Source organism: Alnus glutinosa, chromosome 6 (genome assembly GCF_958979055.1).
Source record: "Alnus glutinosa chromosome 6, dhAlnGlut1.1, whole genome shotgun sequence".
In the NCBI taxonomy this organism is placed as follows: Eukaryota; Viridiplantae; Streptophyta; class Magnoliopsida; order Fagales; family Betulaceae; genus Alnus; species Alnus glutinosa.
Window position 1 is genome coordinate 11,637,850 of NC_084891.1, and position 20,777 is coordinate 11,658,626.

General features: G+C 35.4%; 1 protein-coding gene and 1 pseudogene across 1 annotated transcript; both read left to right on the forward strand.

The window, feature by feature from the left end:
- The first annotated feature begins 208 nt into the window (after positions 1–208).
- On the forward strand, positions 209–2,369 carry LOC133871115 (pentatricopeptide repeat-containing protein At3g60050-like). The gene is made up of 2 exons (XM_062308482.1): positions 209–617; positions 1,071–2,369. Exons 1-2 carry the CDS (start codon positions 336–338, stop codon positions 2,067–2,069), a joined length of 1,281 nt encoding a protein of 426 aa, XP_062164466.1. The 5' UTR covers positions 209–335; the 3' UTR covers positions 2,070–2,369.
- A 1,116-nt stretch (positions 2,370–3,485) lies between these two features.
- On the forward strand, positions 3,486–9,520 carry LOC133870048 (proline-rich receptor-like protein kinase PERK15; annotated as a pseudogene).
- The last annotated feature ends 11,257 nt before the right edge of the window (positions 9,521–20,777 follow it).

A 20,777-nucleotide genomic window follows, 5' to 3' on the forward strand; every position in this document is an offset into this window, starting at 1 on the left:
AAAAGTTTTCTTTTTGGTTAAACACATAATTGGTGAGAATCCCACTAAATTTTTGGTGTGTGGATTTGGTATCAAGACATGTTTGCAATTTGATTGTAGGAATTCCAACAAACCAGAAAATCAAGGAAAGAAAAGACAGACCTTGAAATTTGAAGATGGAATGAAGATTCCATAAAAGGACCCCAAAATGACACTAGAACGAGCTCTATTTTCTTTTTCTTTTTCCTTTTTTTTTTTTTTTTTTTAACCGGAGACAACTTATTTCCTTCCATGATTTTCCCTGCGTCCAAACGCAAAAACAGTAAAACCCACCCACCGGAAAAAGAACAGAAAACATGGCATCAGTTCGTAGGGTTTTATTATCGATCTCTGAAAGAAAGGGTTTAATTTCGATGCCTCGATTTCTTCTAATCCGTGATATTATAACAATCCAACGTTCATTCTGCGAGAGAGCGTTCAATCCCAATCCTCTGCTCGCGAGACTGCTGCAGGAACCAAGCTCACGAATTAAAAGTGCACTAGATTCAGAGGACATGTCTGCCCTCAAAAGCTCCGGATTTTCCTGGGAAGCCCTCGTCACTTCTCTCAGATCTTCGTCTCCGCAGAAAGCCCACCTGGTAATTTTTCTCTTCCTTTTCACTCTGCACTGCTCGGTCGCCTAGAAAGTGTGGGAAAAGAAAGGAAAATGAAGATTTTTTTTTTTCACAATTTTGAAAACCCACCAGAAGAAGATCTTAGGGGTTCAGATCACTTTTTTTTTTTTCCCAATTTTCTCGGCATTTAATCGGTTTGGTTGAGAAATATCTGATTTACATGAAAGTTTGATCAATGGGCAACGTATTGATCTTGAACCATAAACTGAAATGGTGAGTAAAAGAGAACATGACAGGCACTCTATGAATATTTAAGTAAGAATGTTACTCTCGGAATCTGAAAACATTGCTGGCATATTGAATCCTGGTAGATTTGTGAATATCCATGGTGAACTTTTTCATCGCTGTATTCCCATCTTGTCCTGGTTTTCCAATCCACACTTTTGCTCATAACATCCCACTATTTGATTTGGTCAGGTTTTGGAATGGAGATTAGAGAAAATGCTGGAGGAGAATGTGAGAGACCATGATTCCTTCTCCGAGTTGATGTATCTCTGTGGAATGGTTCAGAATGTTCCTCTCGCCATGCGTGTCTTTACTTCTATGGAGGGTCATGGAGTTAGACCCACTTCTTCTGTTTTCAATTCCCTTATACATGCTTGCTTGTCTTCAGGTAATGTGATGACAGCCCAGAGCTTGTTTGAGATAATGGAGAGCTCGGAGGGCTATAAGCCTAATTCTGAAACTTATGATGCTTTCATATCCACATTCTCGAATTTGGGGAATGCTGATGCCATGCAAGCTTGGTACTCTGCTAAAATTGCTGCTGGGTTCTCTGCTGATCTTCAAACCTATGAGTCTCTCATTTTGGGTTTTGTTAAAGCAGGAAAATATGATAGCGCTGATAAATTATATGAAGAAATGATGGCGTCTGGAGTCATTCCCAACATACCCATATTGGACAATATGCTTGAAGGGCTTTGCAAGCGGAGCAGTGTTTGCCAAGTGAAAGAGTTCTTGAACTCTGTGCTTGATGTTGGTTATGAAATTTCTGGCCAGATGGCTGAGAGGCTTGTGAGGTTGTATGTTGAAATGGGGACTGTGGAAGATATGGAGGAGCTACTCGTGACTTTAACGAATGCCAATCAATTATCTGAGTTTCTGTCACGGGTGCACTGTGGAATTATAAGGAAATATGCCATGTTAGATAGATTGGACGATGTAGAATATTCTGTTGGTAGGATGTTAAAACAAGGCTCGTCTTTCAATTCCCCAGATGATGTTGAGAAGGTAATTTGTTCTTACTTCAGGCGGGCAGCTTTTGATCGGCTAGACTTATTTTTGGAACATATAAAGGGTTATTATGAGCTCAGAAGATCAACTTATGATTTGTTGATAGCTGGCTATCGAAGAGCAGGTTTATCAGAAAAAGTAGACACGGTGATAAAGCAAATGAAATCAGCTGGATTGTCATAGCATCCGGTATCATGTTCAAAGCAAATTACTATGATCTTTCATGTGCCTTCATTGGCACAAATGCATGCAAATGCCTATGTACCTTCAAACCTAAAGGGTTTGGCTCATATCAAGAGAGATGAAGGCGTGTGACAGGCATTCAAACCCTCATATTAAGAGAGATGAAGGCATGTGAGAAGTCACGAAAAATAGAGTGCTGCAGTACATGTAAGCTTAAAAAATTAGTGGGGATTCCCCTTTATGGAATTGAGCTGGCCATTTTTTGAATAAGAATCAAGTACTTGATGGAAGGTTTAATCCTATTTTGCATCTCCGGAAACATTTTCTCTTCATGTTTAGTGTAATGAGGAACGTCTGCTATTATGTAGTCTGAGATTTTCGAGAACATGCTATACAGCCAAGACATGAATGGGAAACCAATAGAAAGCCCTCAACTGGTCTCTCTTGAGTCTTGACAGACAGGTTTGAAGTTGTGGGAGGATGGATTCCTACTAATTAAATTATTCTGTGCTTCTGGTGTAACCTGCAACAACCTGTGCCATCTATGTGGTTGTCTCAGATATTAGCTATAATAGTTTTGCTCGTCAGATTTGGGCAACTACACATTGTTTGATTCCCTTGATTCTTTCATGACATACTTATAAAGTTATAATTATACTCATGAAGCTCTTTTACGTTGGAATTGAACTTCCTGTTAATATTTTTTTAGTCTAGCGTTTCCATAAAATAGAGGATCATATACTGAAAACCATGGCAATAATAAACTAGTTTTTTGTTCTCTTTCGTTTGACAAGAGACATGCTCTCACGATGTAAATCCAAGGAAACCCCATCAACTCCTACAAGTGTTATCCTGGTCATTCTCCAAGACAATACTGCCAACAGAGGAGTCAATTACATTTTTTTTTCTGAGCATTATACGGGCGGTCCCCATTTGACCCTAGGTGCTCTGAGGTAGAAGAGATGGTTGTCTCGTGTGTGCTTTCTTTACATGATTGCAAATTGACCCCATGTTCGGCACACAAGTACCTTTCTTTTTCCAGTAATGCTATACTTTCACACAAGTGACATGATAAGAGCCGAATAAAGATTAAAAAAATTACTTAACAAAAAAATTAACTTTTTCAAGTAATCTAAAACGGGTGTGATAAAATGAGTATAAAGAATAGATTACTCTTCCTATCCAACATGGTAAACTTTTGAAGTGATTGTGCTAAAAAAAACTGAAAAAGGGATTCACGGGATGGATTACTTTATAATATTAGCAGGAACCAAACAAAAGTTAGATTTAACAATGAAAAACCAAAATCCATGTATGATATTAACTACTACTTGTCTTTTAGCCACCATAAGACTAACTGCTAAATAACTTTTTTGTTTTCTTGTTTTTTGTATAGATACAAGAGCAGAACCAGCCTAGTTTCATAGTAGCGACGGTGGGAGAGTGAGCATGACCTGGATATCCACTATGGATAGTCTTTAGTAATCCACTTTTTGGCTGTAGAGCACTTGGCTTCCACTACCACCCCGTGATCGTGATGAATAGAATTAACTATATCCTCGGAATCTGAAGTGAAATAAGTGACATTAATTCAAGAGTGAGGGTTAATTGAAACTCGACAGTGTAGTTTCATTGGCAAAACCCCAAAAGGGCATGCATGCGTAATACCCCAATAGAGTAAAGGCTATACAACAACTTAGAATTACATATTTTCACATCAATCACCCTCTACATTTCCTTCCTGGATATGATCTAAAAGAGCAACTCATATCCATCAATTCATCAATGTCGTCTTCTTCTTCAGCAGAGGCACCAGCCCCATCTGTTTCTCCCTCACCAACCACGCTGTCATCACCACCACCAGTTGTGGAAGACACCAGTAGTCAACAAATAGCGCCAACTTCACCCCCGCCATCTCTACCACCAGCTTCTTTGCCAACTCCTCCTCAAGTGGTAGCATCGCCGCCTACAAATTCAGAACCTCCTCTAACCTCTCCTCCGGTGCCTCTTCCAGCCACTCCTCCTCCTCAAGTGGTAGCATCGCCACCTACAAATTCAGAACCTCCTCTAACCTCTCCTCCGGTTCCTCTTCCTGCCACTCCAACGCAGCCCGTTCTATCTCCTCCTCCTCCACCATTAGCCACACCATCACTACCACCACCACCACCACCTTCAGTCATAGCCACTCATCCTATATCTCCACCACAACTGCCTCCTCAACCTCCGCCACCACCACCGCCATTAATACTAACTTCTCCTCCCATATCTCCATCACCCCAAGAAATTTCATCTCCTTCACCTCCAGCAACCCCATTAAGGCCAACTCTTTCTCTGCCACCCCCATCAGCCCCTCCCTTACTGCCAACAACAACTCCTCCTGTACCTCCACCTCCGAAACCAACTTTAGCACCGCCCTTTACAAGGTCTAGTGGGTCACCGCCACCATCGGCATTGGCATCTCCGCCACCTTCTCCTGCTTCTCCTCAAGCTCCAAAGTTTCTGACATCTCCGCCAGAGCCACCACCACTAGTAAACCGAATTCTGCCGGCAAAGCCGGGCAATGGACAGTTTCATATATCAGCAGGGCTTGCTGTTGGATGTGTCACTGGTGTGATTCTTCTGGTGATCATGATTGCGCTTACCCTTTTATTTGTTTGTTGTCAATATAGGAGAAAAAAGAATCATAGGCCTGCGGAGGATCACTACAAATTGCACTGCTTGGCGCCAAAAGGTGAGAGAGATGAGTCGTTTTTGTCTTATGGTTTTGCAAAATTTTCTGCTATAACTTGCCAGTTGGGTTTGATTGTAGTGACCCATTCTAATTTCATTTTTTGCTTTGATGTGAAATCATTATGAGTTTTATTTTCAATTAACATGGATCGATTATCTGCCAACCATTCTTGAATTATTATCTTTACTGGTTTCATTGGGTTAGTGATACTGAAACTGTTATTAATTTACATGATCTTAATATGCATTTCAAATTTGGAATTTCTCTGGCTATTGCACGTGCTTATGATTTTCTAACCAATGTTTGTGGCTATCCTTTTCCATGGTTAATTTAAGACATATGCACACTCATGGTGATTGCTGAATCTAATCCACAAAAAGAATGTTGTTCCGCAGGGGCACTGATGCTCAAGGTGTTACCAAATCCCTGTTCCCCGCCTCCTGGCATGAGCAGCAGTGAAGGTTCAGGATCTGAAAATCCAATCCCACCTGCCTGGGGTCTCTCAAGTGGAACTTTCACATATGATCAGCTAGTGGTAGCCACCAATGGCTTCTCGGAGACCAACCTTCTAGGGCAAGGCGGTTTTGGGTATGTCCACAAGGGAATCCTTCCCAGTGGGCAACAAATTGCAGTTAAGCAGTTAAAGAAAGACAGCGGGCAGGGGGAACGGGAATTTCAGGCTGAGATTGAGACCATTAGTCGGGTGCACCACAAACATCTCGTTTCATTGGTTGGCTATTGCGTTACTGGGGCAGAGAGGTTGCTTGTTTACGAGTTTGTACCAAACAATACCTTGGAATTCCACTTACATGGTAAGTCTACTTTCTGTATTCTTCTCTTTTCAGAAATGGTGTCAATAGTTTAATACAATGCATTGCAGGGGAAGGGCGGCCTGTTTTGGAATGGGCAGCTAGAATGAGAATTGCTGTTGGGTCTGCAAAAGGAATAGCATATCTTCATGAAGATTGTGAGTTCTTGGCAGATCCTCTCTCTCTCTCTCTCTCAATCAATCAATGTACTTGGGTAATTTATTCACTTGATGTTTCTCCTTAACGATGAATTACGAATGTGGTGTTGGGGGTTAAACGAACACAATATTTGGAAAAAGTTTTGGCTTCACAACTTGTTGATCGCCTTTGTGTTGTATTAATAGATAAACTTCGAAGAGTTTCGTTACTCGATTCTAATTGCAATTGCTGTTGAATACAAAGATGAGAGAGAAACTTACTGCACATCTACTGTTACAAAGTACACTTGTAAATGAAAACAACTAATATCTTGTATCTTCGAGATATGATACATTTACGACTCTCGTACAACTCCAATAATTTTTTTAAAAAAAATTAACCATTAGATATATAGGACTCACATGTACAACTCCAACTATTCTTTTTTTTTTTTTTTAAAATCAACATTTGATATGTAGGACTCACATGTAAGAAAATAGATTCAATGGTAAGTTTGAAAAAAAAGTTGCTGGAGTTGTACAACAGTTGTACAGAAGTTGTAAATGTATAATATCTCTATATCTTCTCCTTGGTTATCTGATAAATCTTGTTCAGCTTTATCTGAATACAACTTCTGTTCATTCTGTGTAATTCATCTACTAAACTAATTAATTGTCTCGAATTGAATGCCAGCTTCCGAATGAAATCACATGTTATGTCTCTCACTATAAAGTGAATTCCTTGTCTAATTGGATGAGCATTTACCTCATGCAACATCTCTTGCTTGAGAATATTGGCATTGGAGTCCAGTTCTAATTGAAATAACTCTTGCCCACAGGTAATCCAGCAATCATTCATCGTGATATCAAGGCATCTAATATTCTTCTTGACTTTAGGTTTGAGGCAAAGGTAGGACTCATGCTGTTATTTAGTATTTGTTATAGTTTTAGCAACAGCTTTCAGATCTTTGAATGAAGTTCATTTCTTCATACTTCTTTCACTATACTATACATGTGACAAATAAGTAAAGAGAGCCAAACAATTGCATCTTCAATAGCGTTGAGCTCCTTAAACTCAAGTCCTCGTTCTTAAGGTATTTGTATAAAATAGATGCTTGGATTAGGCGATATCCAGTTGTGTTTGTCATTTCTTGATTAATTTATTGATCTCCTTAATTTTAGATTGTAACACTTACTGTTTTTGTTTTTGTACAGAGACATTTTTTTTTTCTTTTTAAATTCTTGTTAGTATCTTGTATTTGGTTGTTATATTTATTTTCTATTGGTAGCTCCACAATTTAGGCCACGTTATTTCATGATTCATACATGAAATGTAGTGAAAAGGCAAGAATCGCTCTCTATATTTGCCAATTTATTTTATTGGTCTTACTCCAATGATGACCTCAAGTATGATTTTCAGGTTTCCGACTTTGGACTGGCAAAAATATCTTCAGATACTAATGCTAGCATTACTCACATCTCCACTCGAGTGGTAGGAACCTTTGGGTAAGATCACGTTCTAATTATCTTACAGCTTTAAGGACTGAGCCATGTGCACTACTCATATAATTATTGATTTATTGTATTGTCTGGGATGAACCTAGCCTTGCTGGAATTATCTTAATAATTTCTTCTTTTATCTGATCAGATGGCTTTCATCTGTTAGCTTGTTTTTTTTTTTTTTTTTTTTTTTTTTATCTAGTGCAGTTTGAATATCCTCTGCCATTCATGTCTTAACTAGGTCTAGGCAGACCAAGCATAGGTTTATTTTCTGAATTGGATAAGTTGAATTTCCTCTTTTCTATTTTTTGAGTTTCCTGAACATTTCACCTCATACTGTCTAGGATTAACTTGTCATTGACCTAGTCATGTTGGACAACCATGAGCATGACAAGCATTGTGTACCTAAATGCTCACTGCATACAGGTACCTGGCTCCAGAGTATGCATCAAGTGGTAAAGTAACATATAAATCAGACGTTTATTCATACGGGGTCATGCTCTTAGAACTCATAACTGGACGTCCACCTATCAGTAAAACAGACTCCTCAAGGAATGAGGGACTGGTTGGCTGGGTGAGTTCTCTTGCATCATTGCTGTAATATCCTCTCTATGTAGGGATGGAACCAAGATGTTTATCTAGGGGGGCTGGGTATAATTCTAAAATAAATCTCCCATGACTAAACATAGATCTTTCCCTAGGAATATGTGAGCATGTGAGCAGTAAGGTACTTGGTGAATGATAATATCTTCTTATGTTTCTGTAGGAAAACGTTGACTGGTAAAGATTAACCGAAATAGATAAAATATTTCTTGATCTCAAACCTGTTGATTCAGAAGGGGCCACAAAACTTTGTCGATTCTAAAGAACCCTAAAAAACAGAAAACAGAGAATAACAATATCATTCCTTTTGAACTTCAAGTACTCTTAGCTGGAGAACTATGAGCCTTCATATGATTAACGAAAAACATTTTTGTCTTGGTAATATAGGCTAGGCCTTTGCTCTCTCAAGCACTCGAAGATGGAAATTTTGATGCTCTTGTTGATCCAAGATTGCTGAGTAATTACAACACCAGTGAGATGGCTATAACGGTTGCTTGTGCTGCTGCTTGTGTGCGCCATTCAGCATGGCTTCGACCACGAATGAGCCAAGTAATCCTTTTATACTTTTCCTTTTTTTTTTTTTTTTTTTTTTTCCTTTTTTTCTTTTTGGAGAGAGTGGTAGAGGAACCTCAAACCCCACTAATCTGGACAAAAGAAATAGTATAAACTTTACCAGTTAAAATGCCTTACCTTTAGCAAGGTGAAGAAATTTGACAGAAAGGTCAACATTGACTGTTTATTACTTGAATAGCTTCATCTTAGTTCATTCCTGAAGTATATATATATATATACAGGGAACTTATTCCCAAAGAATGTATCATTATTATCAGTTTATGTTCAGCAGCCTTCTGGATATGCTCTTGTGCTGTTTTAGCTTTGATATTTTGATAGTCAAGGCAAGCAGTCAAGGCAAGCCATGAATTTTTTCATTCAGTCCTTTTTGCAAAGTGTGAAATTTTATACTCTTCATAACATTTATTATCCAACAAGATGGGACTCATTGGCACCCCTACTCACAAGGCCTCCATTGTTCGAGTCCACCTAGTTAGATTGGTTACATATTATAGTTAAGTTTTATAAAGCTGTAGTAATGTTCTTCTGAATACAGAACAATTTAGTTCACAATAAGAAAAATATTTGTGATGCTAAACAAAATTTTAAAAACTTGTTTGAAACCAAGCAGATAGTTCATGCTTTAGAAGGACACGTTTCTCTGATGGATCTTGATGAAGGAATGCCACCGGGACACGGCAATTTGTACGGATATTCAGGAAGTTCAAATTTTGATGCCCATAAATGCATGGAAGAGATGAAGAAGTTCAATATGACATTAGAGAGTCAGGAGTATGGCATCAGTAAATATAGTGAAAGCACCAGCGAGTGTGGTCTTAACCCTTCTGGCTCAAGCAGTGAGTTCCAGCACAACCTGAGATCAAGATAGCACAGATGAAGGTCGAGAGCCACGGCATGGATGGAAATTTTGGTCACTGATGCTAATTTTTTCCCCCTTGGAACATACATTTTCTACGTTTGGGGATTGCCTACCGATTTTTATTTATTTGGGAGAGAGAGAGAGAGAGAGAGAGAGAGAGAGAGAGAGAGATTAATTCCTTTTTGTAAATAATAGTATTAAAATAGCTCTAATTTTCTTGCTCAGGTTTGTTGGACATTTGCAACATGTGCTAGTACTTCATGTTGATCTTCCAAGTGCGATAGGCAATGACGCTCATCATAGGAGCTTAGCCACTGAATTCCGAGTGCATATTGGTGACTCTAGAAATATATTATAAAATGAAGAAGCATCGGAAGCAAGAGAGAAAGAATATATATATATATAGATTTTGAGTTTATTCGGCCTTGGACGTCTACGTTCACCACTAAGGAAGAATTCGATAGGATTACGTCTTTATTGAGTGACTTAATTATGTTTATGTTACATATGACTCTCTATTTGTAGGAAAAATATGGTAGGTAAGGTGAGTTAGAAAATGTAATCAATCCTAGAGATTTAATAACAGGCAGACATCTATAATAAATACATAATAAGAAAAGTTACATCAACACAAATATACTTTTTTATCCTATATTCTAAAATCCTCCTCAAGCTCAAGACAGGACCTTGAATTGGGAAACAAATAAATGTGACATTATTTTTGTATTTTGTTTTTGTCATGCGACTCTTTTATTGAGTTGACTCAAACTGACTTGATCGAGTTGACTAGCAGATTGACTTCACGGTTCGTCTCCCAGTCTTATTCCACCAGGAATAAGACTTAGGGATCTCTATTCGTCAAAAAGAGAATACTACGCAACAGAAACATAAAATATTGTATCACCATTAATTACAACCAGAGCATCTACTAAGAATCATTACATAATTGAAATCATACTATACAAATCATCGGTATAAAAGATCCAAACTAAATACATAATTGAGCCTCAAATACTACGTCTACAACATTGTAGCGCCCCAGATTTTAAGACATAAAACGTAACGTCTTAAAATAAAAATTTAAGACCTAACAATAATAATAGAATAAATATTCTAAGATATAACGCCTGGGAAAAATAATAATAAGATATATATATAAAGTTAAGCTGAGAAGTGGCGCTCGATCTACATGAAATAGCGCTCAATCAGCGATCTATCGCCATTGAATTCTGCAGATCGCATGAACCGAACACCTGTTCGATTTTTGGAAAAAATATCTCTTATCTCCAATCTCTCCCAGTCGTTGGATACGATCAGAATTGTGCCATCCCAGCCGTCCAAATCTGTTTATAAGGAGGTGCAGCCCCTTCACATTTCACACCAACTTCTTCTTCTCTCGGTTTCCTCTGTTTTTACAGCAACTCCTTCCTCTCTTCTTTCTGTTGTTTTTCCCTGCAGAGGAGCTGCTCTTCCTCTTCTCTTTCTGCAGAAAAATCTGTAGCTTTCTCTTCTCTTCTTTGTATACAACAGCAACATAAAACCAGCAACTTCCCTTTGTGTGTTTCAGTCATAAGCAGCAACCCTCCCCTCTCTTGTGTCTCTCGGTTTGCTGCAGAATAAAAGCAAAAATAGGATCCTCTCCAATTCTCTGTTCCTTCCAATACTTGATGGATTGACTCAAGTTCTACTGTTCATGTTTCTAATACAATGTAGGGCTTTCTTACAATCCAAACTTTAAACCCAAATGAAAATTTCATAGTCATGGGAAATGGGATTAAAGTTCAAGTTGTTGCCATCGGAACCTTTTGTTTGTTTCTAGAAACTAGTTGTTACTTAGATTTGTTTCAAACACTTTATGTTCCTTCAATTTCTCGTAATTTGGTTTCTTTATCTAAACTTGATCTTGATGGCTATTACTTTACATTCCGCAATAAAAAAATCAATTTGTTTAAAAATACCATTTTTATTGGTTCTTGGAATCTATGTGATGGTTTGTATAAATTGAATCTTAATAACCATTTTGCTGAAAGCTACTTAGATTTGTTTCAAACACTTTATGTTCCTTCAATTTCTCGTAATTTGGTTTCTTTATCTAACTTGATCTTGATGGCTATTACTTTACATTTCGCAATAAAAAAAATTTAATTTGTTTAAAAATACCATTTTTATTAGTTCTGGGAATCTATGTGATGGTTTGTATAAATTGAATCATAATAGCCATTTTGCTGGAAACCTCCTAGCCTTGCATCATAATGTTGGAACTAAGCGTAGCCTGATTAATGAAAAATTCATCCATCTTGTGGCACAGACGATTGGGTCATATATCTAAAGAAAGATTAGAGAGATTAGTAAAAGATGAGATTCTTCTGAATCTAGATTTTACTGATTTCGATGTGTGTGTGGATTGCATTAAGGGAAAACAAACCAAACACACAAAGAAATGTGCTACAAGAAGTGGCAGACTTCTAGAAATTGTCCATACAGACATTTGTAAACCTTTTGACTCACCGTCTTTTGGTAGAGAAAAGTGCTTTATCACTTTTATTGATTACTTTTCACGTTACTGTTATATCTATTTGTTGCATGAAAAATCTCAAGTAGTGGATGCCTTAGAGGTATACATTACTGAGGTTGAAAGACAACTAGATAGGAAAGTAAAAGTTGTCAGATCAGATAGAGGTAGTGAGTATTATGGAAGGTATGATGGATTGGGTCAATGCCCTGGCCCATTTGCTAAACTCCTTGAAAAACATGGCATATGTGCACAATACACTATGCCAGGTACACCTCAACAGAATGGTGCAGCTGAAAGGCGTAATCGTACTTTAATGGATATGGTTAGAAGTATATTAAGTAATTCCTCTCTACCCATTTCATTATGGATGGAAGCTCTTTAGACTGCTGTATATTTACTGAATAGAGTTCCTTCTAAAGCAGTTCCAAAGACTCCTTTTGAATTGTGGACTAGAAGGAAACCAAGTTTGAGACACCTGTATGTTTGGGGTTGTCCAGCAGAAGCTAGAATCTATAATCCACATGAAAAGAAATTGGATTTTAAAACCATTAGTGGTTACTTTATTGGCTATCCAGCAAAATCCAAAAGGTATAGGTTTTACTGTCCTACACATAGTACGAAAATTGTTGAAACCGGTAATGTTAGATTCCTTGAAAATGGTGAAATCAATGGGAGTGATAAACCACAAAATGTGGTTATTCAAGAAGTTAGGGTACAAGTCCCACTACCCATAACTTCTAAAGAAAATGTTGTTCCTACAGTTGTACAATCATTTGACAATGTTGAACAAGTTATTGATCAATCACTCCATGATGAGATTATCACCAATGAATCAATTATAGAAGAATTACAAGGAATAGCATTAAGAAGGTCTCAAAGAGAACGTAGATTTGCTATTTCAGATGATTATGTGGTTTATTTACAAGAATTTGATTTTGATATAGGGACAAGTAAGGACCCGGTTTCGTTTCACAAGCCATTGAAGGTAATAATTTTGTTAAATGGATTGATGCCATGAATGATGAGTTGAAATCAATGGACCAAAATAAAGTCTGGGATATCGTTGAATTGCTTGAAGGATATACGATAGTTGGGTGTAAATGGGTCTTCAAGACCAAGCGTGACTCAAAAGGCAATATTGAACGATATAAAGCTAGACTTGTAGCCAAAGGTTTTACTCAGAAAGGAGGCATTGATTATAAGGAGACATTCTCTCCTGTATCCATGAAGGACTCACTTAGAATTATTATGGCTTTGGTAGCTCATTATGATTTAGAGTTGCACCAAATGGATGTGAAAACTGCTTTTCTGAATGGGAATTTAGAAGAGGAAGTATATATGGATCAGCCTGAAGACTTTTCATTAATGGAAAAAGAGCACGTGGTTTGCAAATTAAATAAGTCAATATATGGACTTAAACAAGCTTCCAGACAATGGTATCTTAAGTTCAATTATACTATTACTTCCTTCGGTTTTAAGGAAAACACTGTTGATCGGTGTATATACTTGAAGGTTAGTGGGAGCAAGTTTCTATTTCTGATTCTATATGTTAACGACATATTGCTTGCTAGTAGTGATCTTGGTTTGTTGCACGAAACCAAGGAATTTCTCTCTAAAAACTTTGAAATGAAAGATATGGGTGAGGCAACTTATGTGAAAGGAATAGAAATATTCTGAGATCGATCACGTGGGTTGTTAGGATTGTCTCAAAAACAATATATTGAAAGAGTTTTAGAGAGATTTGGCATGGAGAACTGTTCAGCTAGTGTTGCTCCACTTCAAAAAGGGATAAGTTTATTCTCATGCAATGCCCTCAGAATGAATGGGAACGTAAACAGATAGAAAGAATTCCTTATGCTTTTGTTGTAGGAAGCTTGATGTATGCACAGACATGCACTAGGCCAAACATCAGTTTTGCAGTTGGTATGCTGGGCAGATACCAAAGCAATCCTGGAATGGATCATTGGAAAGCTGCGAAGAAAATGATGAGGTACTTGCAAGGAACAAAAGATTATATGCTCACTTTTAAAAGGTCTGATCATTTAGAAGTGATTGGCTACTCCGATTCAGACTTTGCCGGATGTGTTGATAATAAAAAATCAACTTTTGGTTATCTATTTTTATTAGTTGGAGGAGCAATTTCATGGAAAAGTGCAAAGCAGACCATCATTGCTTCATCCACAATGGAAGCTGAATTTGTGGCATGTTTTGAGGCCACAATTTATGGTTTATGGTTGCAAAACTTTATTTCAGGACTTGGAATTGTCGACACTATTGCCAAGCGCCTGAAAATTTATTGTGACAATTCTGCAGCTGTGTTTTTCTCCAAGAACGACAGATATTCTAATGGTGCCAAACATATGGAGATTAAATATTTAGCCATTAAGGAAGAAGTTCAGAAACAACGAGTGTCTATAGAACATATTACTACAACACTTATGATTGCATATCCATTAACAAAAGGGTTGCCACCAAAGACCTTTAAGGAACACGTTAACAAAATGGGTCTTGCTTGTTACCCATTGTGCCTGTAATGTTTATGGATTGCATAATGTTTGTTTATGTTATTAGACACTTTTGAGATCTCATTAAATATGTTTCTGATTTTTCCTATTTATCCATTTTGTACGTACATATAAGATTGGATGAATGACAACAGGAATAGTCTTTGACAAAAGACATTTCCGTTGGACCATATTGGACACTTTTCATTAATGAACCATGATTGAACAAGTTGCTAGTGTTGTGGTACATAGAAGGGACTATGTCGCCTTTTGATGTACAACCGCCATGACTCATACTAGTAGGTTGTTTGATTATGGTATTTATGTTGATCAAATTTAACTAAGGATGGATTAAATTTTTGCGTGCCTAATGTTGACCTTATTGAGTCTAAAATAGTATTAGTCATATGGGCCAAGTGGGAGAATGTAAGAATTTAATGTCCCACATGAAATGGCACATAAGACAATTTATTAGACTCTTAATGTTGTTAATTAATCCTCCTTAATTAATTGTTGGTTAATGGTTAATTAATACACGTTAATAAAGTGTTGGTTAATTAACTACGAGAAGTTAATGTTTCTTATTAATTAATTCTAACTTTGATGGGAAGTAGGATTAATGGTGATAAAAAAAAAAAAAAAAAAAAGCAAACCGGTCCTCTCTCTACGCTATAAATATGTACAATATCCATCACCTTTGTATATCTGAAGAGGGTCAAGTGAAAGAAACTATTTTCTAGTGTTTGAGTTTTGAAGAAGACTTTTATTGCTATGAATGCTAGTATGTTTCTTTTATTCTATTTATTGTGAAAATCATGATAGTTAAGATCTTGGAAGTTATAAAGAATATGTACATTACATTTAACACCTCACTCTCTCTTCTCCTCTGTTCTATCTCTCTCTGTTTCGGTTAGTTCACAGCAGAAAAGAAAAGGAAAAGATAAGAAAAAGATAAAAAGAAAGAAAAAGAAGAAGCCATCACTGTCTCCCTCTCTCGGCCAACTTTGGTGTTCTTCCAAAAAGAAATATCTCATTTTGAGATATTTAGTAAACCTTCTTAAACTTTGTTTTAATGTTATTATGATTTTACAAGCTTTTATGATTTTATGAGTTTAAAGATATTGTAATGTTTTAAGTTGTATTTTTAAACAAGGTTTTCAAAACAGAGTATTTAATTAATAAATACGCCTTTGTGATGCCCAAGTAAAAAGGGATATTTTATAAGCCCAAATACTTTTAAATACTATTAGGCATTTGACATATTAATACCGTTATTTTGCCCAATTTTTATAAAGGATAAAATAAGGATTATTTATATTTATGTCGTTGAGTTATTCAATTATTTTTAAAATGTAAAACTCATTATTTATATTAATGGACTTATTATATTTGATATGAAAATATATATATATATATATATATATATATATATATATATATATATATATATATATATATATATTTATATTTGTAAGCATAAGGCCGTTGGTTTAGCCCGTTTGCCAGGAGAGCGTTGAGGGTGGTCCAGGCAGTGGTCCAGTTAGTAGTTTGAAGCTGATTATTGAAAACTTAGAGTATTAAAACAAATGATGGATTCGTTCTTTAGGAGCTCTTCCTCTAGGTCTCATAGGCCTTCTTCATCTGATAGTAATAATGAGAACGTCATAAATAATGAAGAAATTTGTATTATGGATCAAGAATTAAATCTTCAAGAATGGAAATTACCTTTTGTCCCTACAAAAAATATTTATAAACAATCAACCTTTTCAAATCTTTCTTTTTTATCAGATTATACAATCAAAACTGTGGAAAGAACAGTTTCTTTGAATAAGGAATATGAAACTATTAAATTATTCTCAAAAGATAGTATTGATCAGCATAAGCAAAAATATTCTTTTATACACATAGGATTAGTCCAAGTAGCTGTTAAACCATTAACAAGGTAATGATTGAATAATAGTGTATTATTGTGTCTGAGAGATGGTAGACATCTAAGATTTAAAGACTCTTTATTAGGATCAATAGAATCATCTTTGTATGAAGGTCCCGTATATTTTAATTGTTATCCGAATTTTTCATTATCTTTATTTGACCCTACTCTTTTGCATGCCTTAGAATTAAATGTTAAAACTGATGGCTATAGTATGATGAAAAATGCTTTACCTTTGAATATTGTATATAGAATCTATTATAAACTTATGAAAACAACTTTAGAACCTCATGCATTATTAGAAAGTTCAAAAGGTCAAACTTTATTATTACAATGTAATACACAAAATTCTACAATATGCATACCAAAACAAATTAGTTGGGATGATATAGTATTACCGAATAAATGGACTTTAGAAAATCTAGTTCCTTTATCAAAAGTAGAAAATAATGTTACAGATTTGGATTATATTACTCAAGCAAATGATGGTACTATAGGGTTAAATTTCCAGTCCTACAGGAAATCAGGCTCAAGAGCATCAACTTCGTACAATGAAATTATAAATAAACCTGTTTCCCCTCCTAGGTATAATCTAAGTCAATTTGAAACAAATTTACATGGTATTAACAAAGGAAAATTTGTAGATACTCCTTTCTATTCTGTAGCCTCAGCAGCCGGTATTAGTGAAACGAATAATCCTCTTAGAAATTACAATAATCCAAATTCCCCAACTCAATCTCAAATGGAAGACCCACAAATGATGATGACTAGAGATTATGGAAATTATGAAATGAACAAAGAAAAATTACGACAAGATTTTATGTCTTCTGAATATGATGATAAGAGAGAATGGTTTTTTAATACATTTTCAAAATATTTACAAAATCAAATAAGAACTAAATGGTATAATCATATGAATGAATTAGGAACTGATATATACTTCTTTCCTTGGTTTGAACAGAATTACGCAAAAATCAATATTAGCAAAGTTAATACAGTTAGTAGAGCTAAAAATAGTTGGATGAAAGTACAGAATAATGAAGTTGTTCATGAAGAATATCCCCCTTATGAATCTATAACTCTTTCACATAGAGGATCACAAATAATTGCTTCTCCTATTAAAAAAGCAAGTCTTAGTGATGATAATAAGAATATGGATAATATTATACAACAGAATAATTTTACAAATACATATATAAAAGTTCTAGGTGAAAAATTAGAAAGAATTGAAAATCAGATAAATCCATTAACAATAAAAAATCAAGAAAAAGAAATTGAAAGACCTTTATTTATACCATATGAAACTCCTCCAAATTTACAATTTTCTTTTAGAAAAGACAATACAGAATTATTAGAAAAAATTTCTAAAAGATTAGATACTTTAAAAATAAAGAATCATGCTTCTACCTCAAATCATAAAGAAATTTTGACCATAAAAAATAATCATAAAGAAACAAAAAATACTGATACTGAATCATACATAGATGAATTACAATCTCAATTCAAAAATTTAGATATAAACAGAATGACTTCAGGATATTATAATGGTCCAGGAAGAACGCCTAGGAATAATTACAAAGGCAAATACGCAATGCATACTTCCATAACCCGTAATTGGTATCCTAAACCTACACCTCCTGATATACAATTCGAAGAAAGAGAATTAGGAATAAGAGCTGCTTACACAGCTGATGCTTTGTATGAATGGAATATAGATGGATTATCAGAATATGAACTTTTAAATGTTTTGCATGAAATGATGATGGTAGCAAATGTTTACAAAGGTGCTAATAGATCAGATCATCAGGTAGCAAATAGTTTAATAACAGGATTTACAGGTCAATTAAAAGGATGGTGGGATAATACTTTAACAGAAGAACAAAGATCATATTTAAAAACAAATTTTATATTGTATATAAAATACACACATAGCTGTTATGATGTCTATTTTACTTAAAGAGTATTTTAGGTAGTATTTAAGTATATACCGTAATAATACCCACATAAAAATGTGTGGACATACAACCGGCCTATTTTATATGCCGTTATACTATTAGAAAATTATGTTAAGTGGTTAGAAGACAAAAGTGATAAACGTGATAAAATAGGTTTCTTAGCAATTTTGTACTAACACACTATCACATGTACAAAATTGTAGGGTAGAACAGTGAGTATTCTACTCACTGAGAATGATCCTGGTTTCTATAATATTGTGATTTTCATTTTATTTAATTGTATCCGAGTTGTTTGGAACATGTTTTGTTTGGAACCTTGCACATGTTACTGTGGTGATTAATGAAGTTATCAGTAAATGGAGGTATGGCTCTAGTAAATGGAGGTATGGCTCTAAATAACATGTAAACCGAAGGTACGACATCTATCTATGGTAAGATCAGAGATGGTAAAATACCCACGGTAATGATAAAACTGTATCATGAGTTAAAGTCTCATGACATCTATCGATCCATCTATCTATGGTAAGGTCGGAGATGGTAAAATACCCACGGCAATGATAAGACCGTATCATGAGTTAAAGTCGCACGGCATCTATCTATCCATCTACACTAATGAATGAGACTGAGCATATAGAATTGTAAATGAGATTGATCATACGTATATATATAATTGTCATCATATTGTTGCATAGTGTACTTTTAAATGAATTAGTATTTCATTATATTATTGATTACATTATGAGATTGTGGTGATAACCACAATCACATATATGTTTATGCAGGATAGGAGGAAGATCTGAATCTCTAGGATTATTATGCTAATATTTAATAATGAGACTTTTATATGGTTTTTTTAATATTCTATGGTATTAGGTTAAAAGAATGATTCCGTATTATTAGTGCCGTATGTGACACATAAGTTAATGCTAGTTTGTATTTATTATATGAGAACATGTTGATCATGTTTAATTATATATTGAAGTAATTCAGTCAGCTCTATTGTGTTATATTCCTAAGTTATTAAGAAAAAATATATATTACGCTGTCAAATCTCAACTCTGATGATGTCGTAACGTCACGTGGAAATCGAAATTTTCACTTATGTTTTTTTGTAAAAAATCGGGGCGTCACAAACGTCACCTAGAAGTAGTAATTACCATGAGCGACCTTCAAAATGCTGCAATCAGTCCTTAAACACAACCATATCAATATCACTATGCCAAACAGCCACATCTGTCTCGAGGTTCATCACAAATCTGACATCTAAAAGTGGTCTGACTATTAAACAACACATGTTTTGTAGGTGGAAAAGATACAAGTGTAAGTCCACGACTTAGTGAATAATAATACGCATGATACACATGTTATCATATGGTGAACTCAATTTAAGATATAAATCACATGCATCAATGTAAGTTTATAGTTTCTCATTTAACAAAATGATCATGGATGCAATATAAATATAATATATGCTGTAATAAGTGAATCATGTCATAATTTAATTATATGTGGTCTACCCAGGATTTTAACCCCTTCTTGGCAAGGTTGGCGCAGTCCCAAGAGACTTGTAATACAATATCGGTGCCCAGTATATTGTACGCTACCGTTCATCACTAGCGGCCCAACCTTGTACGCTACCGTTCATCACTAGCGGCCCAATCAAGTCCGACTTCGGGTAACCCACACCGCTAGTGAAGTCTATCTATAGTGACCACTATGCAAGCATGGTTGCGCCGGTCATTACAACCATTGGATCCATGGTTAACTATAAAAATAAATTTTTGATCATAGAGAATAACCTGTATAATAGTAAGCCCATGTCCGTTATCCCGCAAGTAACGGTGTACCATGTCATACAATGCAATTTAATATTCACCGTCGTTAACATGCTTGCTTTTTATAAACTCATTATTTTCATTATCTTGTCATTAATCACTCATTTTTACAAAAAATAGAGTTCACAGTAATAAAAAGATATTTCATATGAGTTGTAAACATGCATGTTTTGGTACACAAAATAATCATACTATGTGGAAAAAATAATAACAAGTATCCATGTAAGTTTTTACTCGTATCGTAAAGCTCCATTATAAAGTCTTCTTAAGGCTCCATAACCTCGAAATTTGAACAAATACCTATTATTAGTTCTAATCTCGTGGTAAAAAAAGTCTTAATATGCTCAAAATAGGCTTTTTGCTCATTAGTTGAACGTTCAGAAAGAAAAGTCGAACATTCGGCCTCAACTTCGAACATTCGGTTAAGGAAGGTCGAACGTTATGTGCTTGGTCAGAAACCCATTTTTGAACCAAAATCCTAGAAAACCACTTTTACGCAAGTCCTAAGGTCTTAATATGATCTCTAACAGAGTCTTAAGCCACATTAACACCTTCATACAAAACTTGGTACGTCAAACCTCATCAGCATACTAATCAAACACTTATATAATATTAAAACTAAAACCAACTAGAGATACAAAAACATAAGCTAGGGCACGAAAACTAACTAAACAACATAATGAGAACTTAAGAAATGAGTTAGGTTGGAATGTTACCTCCTTAAAGAACAAGAACCAAGAGAGCTTCATCTCTCTCT